This window comes from Schistocerca cancellata, chromosome 5, assembly GCF_023864275.1.
Source record: "Schistocerca cancellata isolate TAMUIC-IGC-003103 chromosome 5, iqSchCanc2.1, whole genome shotgun sequence".
Taxonomy (NCBI): domain Eukaryota; kingdom Metazoa; phylum Arthropoda; class Insecta; order Orthoptera; family Acrididae; genus Schistocerca; species Schistocerca cancellata.
In genome coordinates this window covers 338,605,088-338,622,345 of record NC_064630.1, presented here as the reverse complement: position 1 = coordinate 338,622,345, position 17,258 = coordinate 338,605,088, and the positions used below count along the sequence as shown (strand labels likewise).

Below are 17,258 nucleotides of genomic sequence, written 5' to 3'. Positions count from 1 at the left end.
TTGTATTTGTGGTGTCACCGCCAGACACCACACTTGATAGGTGGTAGCCTTTAAATCGGCCGCGGTCCGCTAGTACACGTCGGACCCGCGTGTCGCCACTATCAGTGATTGCAGACCGAGCGCCGCCACACGGCAGGTCTAGAGACACTTCCTAGCACTCGCCCCAGTTGTACAGCCGACTTTGCTAGCGATGGTTCACTGACAAATTACGCTCTCATTTGCCGAGACGATAGTTAGCATAGCCTTCAGCTACGTCATTTGCTACGACCTAGCAAGGCGCCGTTAGCATTTGCTATTTATCTTGTGATGTATGTACCGTCTGACCGATGTTCACCAATTATGGATTAAAGTTAAGTATTCCAGAAGATCCGTACTTTTTTACTAGACTCAACTCCTTGAACTGTTCCAGACCTCACGCCAGCCTGCGTGAGCTTAAACGCGTGCTTTTCGGTTGGTTGTTTTGGGGGAAGAGACCAAACGGCGAGGTCATCGGTCTCATCGGATTAGGGAAGGACGGGGATGGAAGTCGACCGTGCCCTTTCAAAGGAACCATCCCGGCATTTGCCTGGAGCGATTTAGGGAAATCACGGAAAACCTAAATCAGGATGGCCGGACGCGGGATTGAACCGTCGTCCTCCCGAATGCGAGTCCAGTGGTGCTTGTCGGCTACCAATCATAGTGGCTTGGCTGTCTTGCCAAGTCACAACAGTATTTCTCTCGCCAATGACTGTTGTTTCGTTGGCATATTTTGTCCTTCACACTTGAGCTGAACCACCCTGGATAACTCAATGCCGGCCGGTGTAGCCGACCAGTTCTAGGCGCTTCAGTCTGGAACCGCGCGACCGCTACGGCCGCAGGTTCGAATCCGGCCTCGGGCATGGATGTGTGTGATGTCCTTAGGTTAGTTAGGTTTAAGTAGTTCTAAGTTCTAGGAGACTGATGACCTCAGATGTTAAGTCCCATAGTGCTCAGAGCCATTTGAACCATTTGATAACTCAGTGTTTTCCGTTGTTACAGGCAGCAAGTGCGCGCCGCCCTGCGGGCCAGAAGCGGCGTGCAGACATTTCCCCAACAGCACGTCGCTCTGCGTGTGCGTGCACGACGCCTCGCCGGCCGTACAGGGTCGCAAGTGTCCGCGTGTCGCAAGTGAGTATTGCACGCACAAGGGCGCTCTCGCTGCCTAAGTAGAGCGCGAGCAACATAAAATTCCTTAAAAATATTCATTTGTCAACAAACTCCACCTTGCTGTTGTCGGTAGACTGCTAGTCTATTACTGACAGGCGCCACTGCATAGGTAGACACAATTTGGTATATACACTTCCGCACAAATTCCCACTCGTTCATCACTGATTAGATGCCGTTTTCAAGTTTCTTCTGCTAGGTTTGTTGGTGTCGACCCTAGTTACTGCAGTAGGACACGTGATGACTAGGTCTAAATGTGGGAAAATGTAAGTAACTGAAGGTGAATAGGAGAAACAATCCTGTAACGTTCAAAATGGCTCAAATGGCTCTGAGAACTATGGGACTTAACTTCTGAGGTCATCAGTCCCATAGACCTTAAAACTACTTAAACCTAACTAACCTAATGACATCATACACATCCATGCCCGAAGCAGGATTCGAACCTGCGACCGTAGCGGTCGCGCGGTTCCAAACTGAAGCGCCTAGAGCCGCTCGGCCTCAATGGCCGGCTATAATGTTCGAAAACAGTGTTAGTGATGGCCTACGTGACGCAGTAGAGTGGATTAAATAACTACGCACAACGTTGGAAAGCGACATGAAATGGGACAAGAAGATGACCTCCCACTTAGCATTTAACAAGCAGAATTTTTACTTTTTGCCAACGATACCAGCGTTATAATAAATACCGTTATAGACTAAGCAACAGAAGCGATAATTAATGATGTTCTTGAAAGAGTTATTAAGTGGTTCTCTGAAAATGGACTCTCCCTTAAGTTCTGTACAACAACCGTACCAACAATTGATGTAGCACATGAACAGGAGCCAGTAAAAAGGGTAGAATCCTCCAAATTTTTGAAGGTACATATTCATGAACACTTTTACGGGAAGAAGCATATTACTGAGCTTCTCAATCAATCATTCAGTTACCTTTGCTCTTTGTATAATTGTCAGTCTTGAAAACAAACGAGTAAACCTTCTGACATGTTTTGCATATTTCCACTTAATCATGTCTTATGGAATAATTTCCTGGGATGACTCATCACTTAGCAAGTACTGATTGTACAAAAGCAAGCGAGAAGTAAGAATAAGATGTACTATTCATCCACGGAGGTCACGTAGATACCTTCTCAAGGAGCTAGGCATTTCAACTACATCGACACAATACTTATGTTCGCTAATGAAATTTGTCATAAATAATCCATCACAGTTTGAGAACAGTGATGCCAATACCTACGATAGTAGACGCAAAATGACCTAGTTGTCAGTGGCTCAGAGAGGAGATCAACGTGCAGAGACAAAAATTTTTGATCATTTGCTCAGTAGCATAAAATATCTGACACGTAGCAAAGCAAGTTTTAAATATAACCTAAAATCACTTCTCCCAGGCAACTAGTTCTGTTGCATGGACGAATTTCTATTTAAAAAACTGGTAACCTGTAAAAAATTTTAGAAACTAGTTTTTATTTGTATTGCATGAGTGGGGTTAAAAAATAATGTGTTCCTTCATATTAACACTAAACATGCACACACATCCTGTAAACTGACTCATTCCACATTTCTATAAAAGAATCGTTCAAATGAGCTATGGAACATGTAGCTATCTAACTAACTAACTAACTAACTAACTAACTAACTAACAAGTACACGAGATCGGTTGTAGGGAAAGCGAATGGTCGACTTTGGTTTATTCGGAGAATTCTACGAAAATGTATCTAATCTGTAAAGGAGACTGCGTACAGGACACTTGGACGACCCATTTCCGAATGCTGACGGAGTGAGATCCTCACCACGTCGAATTTTAACACATCGAAGCAATTCAGGCGCGAGCTTTTAGATTTGTTACCGGTAGGTTCGATCAGCATGCGAATGTTACGGATATGCTTCGTGACTCGGTTGAAATCCCTTGAGAGAAGACGACGTTCTTTTTGCGAGCCACTATTGAGAAAGTTAGAGAACCGGCATCTGCGATGGACTGCAGAACGATTCTAATGCCGCTAACGCACATCTCGCCCAAGCACCGTGAAGACAAGATAAAAGAAACGTGGGCTCGTACGGAAGCTAATGAACAGTCACTTTTTCATCGCTTCGTTGCGAGTAGAGCAAGAAATAGAATGAATAACGGTGGTAGGAGGTGCCCTGCACATGCACCGTGTAGTGGCTTGGCGGAGTTTGTATGTAATTTTAAGGTCTTGTGCTTTGTAGGCTCTTTTCACTTCGGCGTGTGGTATTCGTCTCGTTACCTTCGGTTATTTTTGCTATTCATAGGGTGACTTTTCTCCAGAAGTTTGCCTATTTCATAACAAGTAACTCATTCGTGGGTAAACTTTCCTTACTTCCGGATGCCTCTTCCAGCCACTGTGTGGACAAGTAAATGCGATTTAAAACAGCGCATTGCGTTTGGTCTGCACAATATTTAGCATGGATGCACATGAGTTATGTCGTCATGCTCTTTGCCCTCCAAGGAATTTTTACTCTATATTACATCTGCTAAGAAACTCTCGTTTGGTTTCTTCTAATTGCCCAGTACATTTTATAGTACCACAATCCTTCCTGCAGCTTTACATACTAGCTCGAAACTACAATACCACCCAAAATACACTCCTGGAAATTGAAATAAGAACACCGTGAATTCATTGTCCCAGGAAGGGGAAACTTTATTGACACATTCCTGGGGTCAGATACATCACATGATCACACTGACAGAACCACAGGCACATAGACACAGGCAACAGAGCATGCACAATGTCGGCACCAGTACAGTGTATATCCACCTTTCGCAGCAATGCAGGCTGCTATTCTCCCATGGAGACGATCGTAGAGATGCTGGATGTAGTCCTGTGGAACGGCTTGCCATGCCATTTCCACCTGGCGCCTCAGTTGGACCAGCGTTCGTGCTGGACGTGCAGACCGCGTGAGACGACGCTTCATCCAGTCCCAAACATGCTCAATGGGGGACAGATCCGGAGATCTTGCTGGCCAGGGTAGTTGACTTACACCTTCTAGAGCACGTTGGGTGGCACGGGATACATGCGGACGTGCATTGTCCTGTTGGAACAGCAAGTTCCCTTGCCAGTCTAGGAATGGTAGAACGATGGGTTCGATGACGGTTTGGATGTACCGTGCACTATTCAGTGTCCCCTCGACGATCACCAGTGGTGTACGGCCAGTGTAGGAGATCGCTCCCCACACCATGATGCCGGGTGTTGGCCCTGTGTGCCTCGGTCGTATGCAGTCCTGATTGTGGCGCTCACCTGCACGGCGCCAAACACGCATACGACCATCATTGGCACCAAGGCAGAAGCGACTCTCATCGCTGAAGACGACACGTCTCCATTCGTCCCTCCATTCACGCCTGTCGCGACACCACTGGAGGCGGGCTGCACGATGTTGGGGCGTGAGCGGAAGACGGCCTAACGGTGTGCGGGACCGTAGCCCAGCTTCATGGAGACGGTTGCGAATGGTCCTCGCCGATACCCCAGGAGCAACAGTGTCCCTAATTTGCTGGGAAGTGGCGGTGCGGTCCCCTACGGCACTGCGTAGGATCCTACGGTCTTGGCGTGCATCCGTGCGTCACTGCGGTCCGGTCCCAGGTCGACGGGCACGTGCACCTTCCGCCGACCACTGGCGACAACATCGATGTACTGTGGAGACCTCACGCCCCACGTGTTGAGCAATTCGGCGCGGCCTCCCGCATGCCCACTATACGCCATCGCTCAAAGTCCGTCAACTGCACATACGGTTCACGTCCACGCTGTCGTGGCATGCTACCAGTGTTAAAGACTGCGATGAGCTCCGTATGCCAAGGCAAACTGGCTGACACTGACGGCGGCGGTGCACAAATGCTGCGCAGCTAGCGCCATTCGACGGCCAACGCCGCGGTTCCTGGTGTGTCCGCTGTGCCGTGCATGTGATCATTGCTTGTACAGCCCTCTCGCAGTGTCCGGAGCAAGTATGGTGGGTCTGACACACCGGTGTCAATGTGTTCTTTTTTCCATTTCCAGGAGTGTATTAACACCAGTACTCACCTAGACACTTAATGTCGCCTGGTAGTATTGCGGGACGTGACGCGGCAAGAAAAGTATGTAAGTGGAGCAGAGGCGAACGGAGAATCATTGCAAGCGAAGACAGTGTCCACAAATGAGAAAATAGACCGACGTAGGTGATATCGACGGAAGGCAGATTCTTATGGACCTGGGACTGAGAACGAGCATCCCATAAACCGCGAAGCTGTTCTTGTGGTACTGTCGAGAGTATCTGTAGGAAGTGGTTGAAAGACGGTGAAACCATAACTAGGCGAAAAGGCATTGCACGCCCACCTCTTATCACAGAACGTGGACATCGAAGGCTTGTCTGTTCCGTAGGACTGGATAGACGGCGATTTGTGGCAGATCCGACGGCAGAGTCAAATGCTGGTGCGGTCACAAGTTTTTCGGACCACGTCATTCAGCGCACATTGTCGAGCATGGGGTTCCTCCCCAGTAGACACCTCCTACGTTTTATGTATCCGGGCCGCTGAAATATGTCACTTCAAGGTCACTCCACAAGCGCCTTAATGTTGGCAGTATGACGGACAAACAAAAGAGGAACGCGAGGTGCTGCTCTTCTGAACCACCTACAGTACAGCAACAAAAGCCGACTCCAGCATCGACGCCGCGCGGAGTGGCCGCGCGGTTTAGGGCGTCATGTCTCGGACTGCGCGGCCCCTCCCGCCGGAGGTTCGACTCCTTCATCGGGCGTGGATGTATGTGTCGGTCTTAGCATAAGTTAGTTTAAGCAGTGTGTAAGGCTAGGGACCGATAACCTCAGCAGTTTGGTCACTTAGGAATTCACATACATTTGAACATTTTCCAGCGTCGACGCTACCATGTTGCAGCTTCTGCGTAGGCATTGTGTGTTGGTGTGCGACTGCCTGTTTCTGTATAGTTGTGCTACCGCCTCTACTACAGTTTATGTTTATTTAATAATTGCAGCAAACCGAGGTCGTTCACAGACTGACAATCGGTTGCATCGTGGATTGCCGTTAAACAGTGAAGTTTTGGAACTGCTATGAAGGAACGGTGGCTTTTACTAGCAAGAAAAAAATTTGTTTCTGTTCCTAGGCATGTGTCTGTTGCTGCTGATAAAAGTTTTAAAGCGTATGGTACCAGGAAAACTAGGACTCAAAGAGCTATTGTAAGGAAAGGGGTGCTACTTCAACACATGCAAGATAGTGAAGTAAACTGTGTGGAACAAAACCCCTGCAAAGAAAACAAAGCAGCCTAGTCCAGTCACACATCTCGGTTCCCTCCAAATCGATGCAGTTAGTCAGCACACTTACGGATATTACCGCAGGAAATAATACCCCACAATAGCGAAGCTCCTAATTTCTTTGAAAGAACGTGAACATTTCTCAAGGGTGAAAACGTCACTTGAAATGGTGTTAAAAAGTATGGGCTTCCGATTTAAAAAGTTAGACGGACGAAAACTGTTGCTCTAAAGAGCTCATGTTGTTGCGGCTCGTAGTATTTTCTTACATGAAACTGTAGGAAAGGATATACATTTAATTATATGGTTAGATGAAACCTGGGTTCACCCTGGGGAAGCAAATGATAAATACGGTCAGATGACACTCCGAACAGTAGCGGTCATCAGCCAATGGGAAGAGGATCGCGTTTAATTGGAGCCCATGCAGGTTCTTCAAACGGATCTGTGCGTGAATGGCATTTTGTTTTTTTAACGACAAAAACCCGTAACTTTCATGAGGATGTCGACCACCTACGATTTCTCCAGTTATTTAATAATCTGATGCTCCAGTTTAGTGTTCCGACAGTGTTCGTATGAGTTAATACACCTTATCATTCTGTGATATTAGACAAAACTCCAACAACAAGTGATCTCAAAGAAAGTAAGGTGCAGTAGCTGTAAACGAGAGACCTTGCTGCGCACATGCACATGACAAAGCTGCTGTTATAGTCACTTGTAAAACATAATAAGTCTGTGACTCCTGCATATGTTCTGCATGCAATTGCAAGGGAACAGGGTGATATGGTAAGTAGGCTATCACATTGTCAGTGCCATGTCAACCCAAATGAATTGATTTGGAACGATGTCAAGGCTTACGTTCGAAATAATAACAAGTCTTTTACGATAACGGAAATGGAAAGGATACTACGTGAAGGTCTTGCTACTGTAGGCGCTACCTCATGGAGGAGGAAAGTAGATCGTGTTGGTAAGCTTCTTAGAGAAGCACAGATTATAGACGGATTTACAAATCAGAATGACCAGTTAATGATTTCTCTTGACGGCGACGGTTTTGGCGCCGATTCTTATGATAATGAAAGAAAACTGGATGGAATTGTGCTATTGACATCGTAAACTCGTGAGTGTAAATGTAACTAGAATTAATTCTTCCTCCCTACAACCGAGTAGGCTATGTAATTTTTTCCTTACTTCTTTTTACGATTGTTATTCTTAGGTTTACATTATTATGCGACGTTTCATATGCAGCTATTACGTTAACAATTCGGAAAGACCTCTCATGACACTGTCATGAACTTTAGTTGTTCTTTATTTCCGGTTTTCATATACTGATCGTACAGGTTTACGTGGTCCCTGAGCGGAGGATACTGGAAGCCGAAGCTTGCGATCAGCGCGTAGCACATTGGCTGCTGAGACGAGCCCCACCTCCTCCTCCCAGAACATCCAGCTTGCAGCTTATAAAAAAGAATCAACGGGTAATAGATTAATGCGATGCACATGTCACCTCCTCAGGGAGTCACACCTAGTGGTTACGTGGCTGGCGACCACGGGGCCCGGAGCTGAGTCCTGGCATTGCTTCCACTTACTTATGCCAGGCTCCTCACTTTTATCTTTCCTATCTGGCCACCCTCGGCCAGCTCTTGTTCTTTTCCGACCCCGACGCTATTAGGTTTCGAGGGCTAGTGGTATTCCATTTTCCAACCTATACTTCTCATGCAGCGTCTGACCCGGAGCGGGCGGCTGCGAAAGGCGTCTGTAACCCATGTTACGGGCGGCCTCCAGAACTGCGGAAGGCAGCGGAATACCACCGCAGAATATCTTCCCTGCATAATGCAGTCTCTATTTTATGGACAAAAATGGCTTCCTCTCATGTTAAATCAGAGCAAAATGCCTCGGCCCTTTGGAGGTGACGGAGTCCCACCCCTAACTGACAAACCAGGGACTCCTAAGATACGACTTGGCAAACAAATGGTAATGAGATGGGGAGCTATTAATATCAATGGGGGCTACTCTGGGAAGAAGGTAGAGCTGGCAGAGGCTGCAAGTAAGATGGGGCTGGACGTTTTAGCTGTTAGTGACATTCGGGTAAGGGGTGAGAAAGAAGAGGAAGTGGGAGAATACAAGGTCTACCTGTCAGGAGTCAAAGCAGGAATAGCACAATAGGGTGTAGGGCTTTACATCAGGAAAGAAATGGAACCCAGCGTAGTTGCAATAAGGTATGTAAACGAACGACTGATGTGGATAGATTTGACAGTGTCTAGCAAGAAAATTAGGATTGTGTCAGTATATTCGCATTGTGAAGGGACAGATCAAGATAAGATGGATAGTTTTTATGAGGCACTCAGTGATGTAGTTGTTAGAGTAAAGGACAAGGACAGTGTTCTGCTCATGGGTGATTTTAACGCCAGGATTGGAAATCGAACAGAAGGGTATGAAAAGGTTATGGGTAAGTTTGGAGAGGATATGGAGGCCAACAGGGACGGGAAACAACTCTTGGATTTCTGTGCCAGTATGGGCTTAGTAATAACAAACTCCTTTTTAAACATAAGAACATTCACCGGTATACTTGGGAAGGCAGGGGAACCAGATCTGTCATTGACTATATAATAACAGATCAGGAATTCAGGAAGGCTGTGAGGGACACACGTGTATTCAGGGGATTCTTTGATGACACTGATCATTATTTAATCTACAGTGAAATTGGGATTGTGAGGCCGAAAGTGCAGGAGGTCAAGTTCATATGTAGGAGGATAAGAGTGGAGAAACTTCAGGATAAGGAAATCAGGCACAAGTACATAACAGCGATCCCAGAAAGGTACCAGTTAGTTGAATGTAGTCAATTACAGTCATTGGAAAAGGAATGGACAAGGTACAGGGACACAGTACTAGAAGTGGCTAAAGAATGTCTTGGAACAGTAGTGTGTAAAAGTAGGATGAAGCAAACAGCTTGGTGGAATAATACAGTCAAGTCAGCCTGTAAAAGAAAAAAGAAGGCGTATCAAAAATGGCTACATACCAGAACCCAGGTAGACAGAGAAAGTTATGTTGAAGAAAGAAACAAAGCCAAACAGATAATTGCAGCATCGAAGAAGAAATCGTGGGAAGACTTTGGAAACAGGTTGGAGACTATGGGTCAAGCTGCTGGAAAACCATTCTGGAGTGTAATTAGCAGTCTTCGAAAGGGAGGTAAGAAGGAAATGACAAGTATTTTGGACAGGTCAGGAAAACTGCTGGTGAATCCTGTGGATGCCTTGGGCAGATGGAGGGAATATTTTGAAGAGTTGCTCAATGTAGGTGAAAATGCGATCAGTAATGTTTCAGATTTCGAGGTAGAATGGGATAGGAATGATGATGGAAATAGGATCACATTTGAGGAAGTGGAAAAAATGGTCAATAGATTGCAGTGCAATAAAGCGGCTGGGGTGGATGAAATTAAGTCGGAACTCATCAAATACAGTGGAATGTCAGGTCTTAAATGGCTACACAGGGTAATTGAAATGGCCTGGGAGTCGGGACAGGTTCCATCAGACTGGACAAAGCAGTAATCACACCCATCTTTAAACATGGAAACAGAAAAGATTGTAACAACTACAGAGGTATCTCTTTAATCAGCGTTGTGGGTAAAATCTTCGCAGGTATTGTTGAAAGGAAAGTGCGAGTATTAGTTGAGGACCAATTGGATGAAAACCAGTGTGGGTTTAGGCCTCTTAGAGGTTGTCAGGACCAGATCTTTAGCTTACGGCAAATAATGGAGAAGTGTTATGAGTGGAACAGGAATTGTATCTATGCTTTATAGATCTGGAAAAGGCATATGACCGGGTTCCTAGGAGCAAGTTATTGTCTGTTCTACAAGATTATGGAATAGGAGGCAAACTTTTGCAAGCAATTAAAGGTCTTTACATGGATAGTCAGGCAGCAGTTAGAGTTGACGGTAAATTGAGTTCATGGTTCAGAGTAGTTTCAGGGGTAAGACAAGGCTGCAACCTGTCTCCACTGTTGTTCATATTATTTATGGATCATATATTGAAAACAATAGACTGGCTGGGTGAGATTAAGATATGTGAACACAAAATAAGCAGTCTTGCATATGCGGATGACTTAGTTGTGATGGCAGATTCGATTGAAAGTTTGCAAAGTAATATTTCAGAGCTAGATCAGAAATGTAAGGACTATGGTATGAAGATTAGCATCTCCAAAACGAAAGTAATGTCACTGGGAAAGAAATATAAACGGATTGAGTGCCAAATAGGAGGAACAAAGTTAGAACAGGTGGACGGTTTCAAGTACTTAGGATGCATATTCTCACAGGACGGCAACATAGTGAAAGAACTGGAAGCGAGGTGTAGCAAAGCTAATGCAGTGAGCGCTCAGCTACGATCTACTCTCTTCTGCAAGAAGGAAGTCAGTACCAAGACTAAGTTATCTGTGCACCGCTCAATCTTTCGACCAACTTTGTTGTATGGGAGCGAAAGCTGGGTGGATTCAGGTTACCTTATCAACAAGGTTGAGGTTACGGATATGAAAGTAGCTAGGATGATTGCAGGTACTAGTAGATGGGAACAATGGCAGGAGGGTGTCCACAATGAGGAAATCAAAGAAAAACTGGGAATGAACTCTACAGATGTAGCAGTCAGGGCGAACAGGCTTAGATGGTGGGGTCATGTTACACGCATGGGAAAAGCAAGGTTACCCAAGAGACTCATGGATTCAGCAGTAGAGGGTAGGAGGAGTCGGGGCAGACCGAGGAGAAGGTACCTGGATTCGGTTAAGAATGATTTTGAAGTAATAGGTTTAACATCAGAAGAGGCACCAATGTTAGCACTGAATAGGGGATCTTGGAGGAACTGTATAAGGGGGTCTATGCTCCAGACTGAACGCTGAAAGGCATAATCAGTCTTAAATGATGATGATGATGATGATGATGTTAAATCAGTGTCCGGAGGTAAAATAGTCCCCCATTCGGATCTCCGGGGGGGGGGGGGGGGGCACAACTTGAAAGGAGGCAAAAAAATCAAAACAAGTATTGGTACCTGGAATGTTAGAACTCTGCCACAAGCAGGGAAACTAGAAAACCTTAAAAGAGAGATGGAAAGAATCATATGGACCTCGTAGGAGTTGCTGAGGTAAGATGGAATGGGCATGGAGAGTTGCAGTCAGATGAATATGTGTTGTACTACTCAGGAGGACAAGTAAAAGGAATGAATGGAGTAGGAATGATTATTACAAAGGAATTGGCTAAATGTGTGGAATATGTAGACTATGCAAATGGCCAGGTTATTGGTGTAAAGCTGAAAGGAGTACAAAAAAATTTATTGATTGTCCAGGTGTATATGCCAACTTCAGAACATGATGACCAAATTGTTGAGGAAACGTACAATGTAATAGAGAGAATAATGGACGAAAATAAAAATTGCTGCAAAGTAGTAATGGGTGACTGGAACGCTATTGTGGGAAAAGGGAAAGAGGGAAACATAGTAGACAGTCATGGTCTTGGAAAAAGAAATGATAGAGGTGAATGGCTAATTGTCTTCTGCAGGGAAAGACAGCTAATAGCGGCAGACACATGGTTCAAGAACCACAAGACGAGTCTCTACACTTGGAAATCACCAGGGGATAAATACAGAAACCAAATCGATTTTATACTGGTAGAAGATAGACACAGGAATGGAATCAAGAAGGTGCACACATTACCATGTGCAGATATTAATAGGGACCACAACTCACTTATGGCAGAAATAGAAATAAGAATGAAAAAAATAAAAACTGATGAAGGCGACCATGGTGAAGAAGTGGGATCTAGAGAAGGTAAAATCCAACAAAGAACAAATTACAGAAATGCTGTCTCTGGAGTTTCTAAACACATTACGAGACGAAGGACCACCTGATAATGCCAACGAGTACTGGAATATGCTGAAAGAAGGAATCATTAAAGCAGGACAGCAAAATATAGGATATGTAAAAGGGAAAAAGTCAAAAAGACCATGGGTCACACAAGGAATGATTTCAAAGATGGAGGAGGGAAGAAAATTGAAAAACAAGAGCACTGAAGATGCAAGAAAGATATACCGAAGGTCAAATAATGAACTGCGAAGAGAAACAGAGCAGGCTAGGAAAAAATGGCTAAAAGAAGAATGTGATGACATTGAAGAACTGGACAGGAAGGGAAGGTACGATTTACCATGCAACAGAGTAAAGACTATGACAATGGAACAAAACAGAGAAGGAAGTGCTACTATGGAAATTTTGAGTAAAGACGAACAGGTAGTGTACAAAGATCGTGACGATGTCCTCCAGAGATGGGAAGAATATATAAAAGAGCTATGTGACACAAATAGCAAACCAGAAACTCTGGAACTTGAATCACACAACAGTGTAAGTGATGACGACAAAGTGCCAACCATCATAATGGAAGAAGTAAAGTCTGCCATTGCTGCAATGAAAATTGGCAAAGCGGTAGGTACAGATACGATACTGGGAGAAATATTAAAATGCTTGAACCAAGATGGAATAAGAGAAATATTGAGATTATGTAATAAAATATATGACAGTGGTGACTGGCCTGAGGACTTTCTGACAACAGTAATAATTCCATTATCGGAAAAACAAGGAACCAAGAAATGCAGTGAGCACAGGACAATCAGCCTCATTTCACATGCAGCCAAAGTGATGATAAGAATAATTAATAAAAGACTTGAAAAAATAATGGAGGAGAATCTTGGCGAGGAGTAGTTTGGCTTTAGACGGAATACGGGCAACAGAGATGCAATATGGCTCCTACGAATCTTGGGAGAAAGGTTTATTGAAAAAGGAAGAGACCTATATATGTGCTTCATCGATCTAGAAAAGGCATTTGGCAATGTGGTTTGGGACAAGCTGGCGACTATAATGAGGGAAAAGAGGGTGGACTGGAAAACCAGAAGACTTGTAAACTCATTATATCTTAATCAAAAAGTTTTAATTAAAGTGAGTGGAGAAAGTACAAACTGGATCTGACTAGGAAAAGGAGTAAGACAAGATTGCTGTCTATCACCTACTCTTTTCAACCTCTACTTGGAAAATATGTTTGACCAATGCTCATTAGATGACAAAGGCGTAGAAATTGGAGGAAGAAGAGTAGGGTGTTTGAGGTTTGCTGATGACATGGTCCTTCTAGCCACAGGGGAAAAAGAATTACAGGATTTGGTGGACACCATTGAAACTAACGGAAAAAAATATGGAATAAAAATTAACACAAATAAAATTAAAGTATTGGCACTAGGAGGAAATAAGGAAATAAAAATTATGCTGAATGGAGAAATACTAGAACAGGTGCAAAATTTTAAGTATCTTTGAAGCAGGATAGACACCGACTGGAAGTGCACCACAGAAATTAAAACAAGAATAGCAATGGCAAAAGAGGCGTTTAATAAGAAAAGAGGAATTTTCTGCAGCTGTCAGGACAGAGAACTCAGGAAGAGACTCATAAAATATCTTGTGTGGAGTGTTCTTCTATATGGCGCTGAAACATGGACTATGAGGAAGAAAGACAGAGAAAGGCTGGAGGCTTTTGAGATCTGGACATGGCGTAGGATGGAAAGAATAAGTTGGATGGACAGAGTAAAAAATGAAGAGGTATTGAGAAGAGTGGGAGAGAAAAGACAGTCACTAGATGTAATAAATAGAAGAAAAAGAAATTGGATTGGGCATATATTAAGAAAGAATGACGGACTGATAAAAAAACAGTTTTAGAAGGTTATGTAGAAGGGAAAAGGAAGCGAGGAAGGAAGAGATTCCAGATACTGGATGACATGATGGACGGAACAACATACAGCAGCCTTAAGAAGGAAGCAATGGATCGCAGAAAATGGAGAGGCAAAGGACCTGCTACATGGACAACGTACAGCCTCTTCGCTCATTTTTGTAAATAATACTAACAATCACTACTCACAACAACGCAGGCAAATCGACACTACAGGGTTATTACAAATGATTGAAGCGATTTCACAGCTCTACAATAACTTTATTATTTGAGATACACTCCTGGAAATTGAAATAAGAACACCGTGAATTCATTGTCCCAGGAAGGGGAAACTTTATTGACACATTCCTGGGGTCAGATACATCACATGATCACACTGACAGAACCACAGGCAACAGAGCATGCACAATGTCGGCACTAGTACAGTGTATATCCACCTTTCGCAGCAATGCAGGCTGCTATTCTCCCATGGAGACGATCGTAGAGATGCTGGATGTAGTCCTGTGGAACGGCTTGCCATGCCATTTCCATCTGGCGCCTCAGTTGGACCAGCGTTCGTGTTGGACGTGCAGACCGCGTGAGACGACGCTTCATCCAGTCCCTAACATGCTCAATGGGGGACAGATCCGGAGATCTTGCTGGCCAGGGTAGTTGACTTACACCTTCTAGAGCACGTTGGGTGGCACTGGATACATGCGGACGTGCATTGTCCTGTTGGAACAGCAAGTTCCCTTGCCAGTCTAGGAATGGTAGAACGATGGGTTCGAGGACGGTTTGGATGTACCGTGCACAATTCAGTGTCTCCTCGACGATCACCAGTGGTGTACGGCCAGTGTAGGAGATCGCTCCCCACACCATGATGCCGGGTGTTGGCCCTGTGTGCCTCGGTCGTATGCAGTCCTGATTGTGGCGCTCACCTGCACGGCGCCAAACACGCATACGACCATCATTGGCACCGACTCTCATCGCTGAAGACGACACGTCTCCATTCGTCCCTCCATTCACGCCTGTCGCGACACCACTGGAGGCGGGCTGCACGATGTTGGGGCGTGAGCGGAAGACGGCCTAACGGTGTGCGGGACCGTAGCCCAGCTTCATGGAGACGGTTGCGAATGGTCCTCGCCGATACCCCAGGAGCAACAGTGTCCCTAATTTGCTGGGAAGTGGCGGTGCGGTCCCCTACGGCACTGCGTAGGATCCTACGGTCTTGGCGTGCATCCGTGCGTCGCTGCGGTCCGGTCCCAGGTCGACGGGCACGTGCACCTTCCGCCGACCACTGGCGACAACATCGATGTACTGTGGAGACCTCACGCCCCACGTGTTGAGCAATTCGGCGGTACGTCCACCCGGCCTCCCGCATGCCCACTATACGCCCTCGCTCAAAGTCCGTCAACTGCACATACGGTTCACGTCCACGCTGTCGCGGCATGCTACCAGTGTTAAAGACTGCGATGGAGCTCCGTATGCCACGGCAAACTGGCTGACACTGACGGCGGCGGTGCACAAATGCTGCGCAGATAGCGCCATTCGACGGCCAACACCGCGGTTCCTGGTGTGTCCGCTGTGCCGTGCGTGTGATCATTGCTTGTACAGCCCTCTCGCAGTGTCCGGAGCAAGTATGGTGGGTCTGACACACCGGTGTCAATGTGTTCTTTTTTCCATTTCCAGGAGTGTATTTTCACAATGCTTTGCACACACATACAAAAACTCAAAAAGTTTTTTTAGGCATTCACAAATGTTCGATATGTGCCCCTTTAGTGATTCGGCACACATCAAGCCGATAATCAAGTTCCTCCCACACTCGGCGCAGCATGTCCACATCAATGAGTTCGAAAGCATCGTTGATGCGAGCTCGCAGTTCTGGCACGTTTCTTGGTAGAGGAGGTTTAAACACTGAATCTTTCACATAACCCCATAGAAATAAATCGCATGGGGTTAAGTCGGGAGAGCGTGGAGGCCATAACATGAATAGCTGATCATGATCTCCACCACGACCGATCCATCGGTTTTCCAATCTCCTGTTTAAGAAATGCCGAACATGATGATGGAAGTGCGGTGGAGCACCATCCTGTTGAAAGATGAAGTCGTCGCTGTCGGTCTCCAGTTGTGGCATGAGCCAATTTTCCAGCATGTCCAGATACACGTGTCCTGTAACGTTTTTTTCGCAGAAGAAAAAGGGTCCGTAAACTTTAAACCGTGAGATTGCACAGAACACGTTAACTTTTGATGAATTGCGAATTTGCTGCGCGAATGCGTGAGGATTCTCTACCGCCCAGATTCGCACATTGTGTCTGTTCACTTCACCATGAAGAAAAAATGTTGCTTCATCACTGAAAACAAGTTTCGCACTGAACGCATCCTCTTCCATGAGCTGTTGCAACCGCGCCGAAAATTCAAAGCGTTTGACTTTGTCATCGGGTGTCAGGGCTTGTAGCAATTGTAAATGGTAAGGCTTCTGCTTTAGCCTTTTCCGTAAGATTTTCCAAACCGTCGACTGTGGTACGTTTAGCTCCCTGCTTGCTTTATTCGTCGACTTCTCCGGGCTACGCGTGAAACTTGCCCGCACGCGTTCAACCGTTTCTTCGCTCACTGCAGGCCGACCCGTTGATTTCCCCTTACAGAGGCATCCAGAAGCTTTAAACTGCGCATACCATCGCCGAATGGAGTTAGCAGTTGGTGGATCTTTGTTGAACTTCGTCCTGAAGTGTCGTTGCACTGTTATGACTGACTGATGTGAGTGCATTTCAAGCACGACATACGCTTTCTCGGCTCCTGTCGCCATTTTGTCTCACTGCGCTCTCGAGCGCTCTGGCGGCAGAAACCTGAAGTGCGGCTTCATCCGAACAAAACTTTATGAGTTTTTCTCCGTATTTGTAGTGTGTCGTGACCATATGTCAATGAATGGAGCTACAGTGAATTTATGAAATCGCTTCAATCATTTGTAATAGCCCTGTATATTCACAACGGCTGCATATCGTTAACGGTGCATAATACTGGTACATAGCTAATGTTGACAGCGGCCATAAACATTCCGCAGCGGTAGGAAGTCAGCCGGACTTCTACTTATCACAGAAGGTCCAAGTAAAAGTGCGCGATCAAA

At 45.5% G+C, this 17,258-nt stretch overlaps 1 protein-coding gene across 2 annotated transcripts in view; it reads left to right on the top strand.

Annotated features, from left to right (window-relative positions):
• LOC126187684 (uncharacterized) overlaps positions 1 to 17,258 on the top strand; it is a 264,618-nt gene that overhangs the window by 161,158 nt on the left and 86,202 nt on the right. For both annotated transcript variants that reach the window (XM_049928922.1, XM_049928920.1), the window contains exon 2: positions 1,018 to 1,146. In XM_049928922.1, coding sequence (XP_049784879.1) covers positions 1,018 to 1,146 — 129 coding nt within the window. The remainder of the gene's footprint in view (positions 1 to 1,017; positions 1,147 to 17,258) is intronic.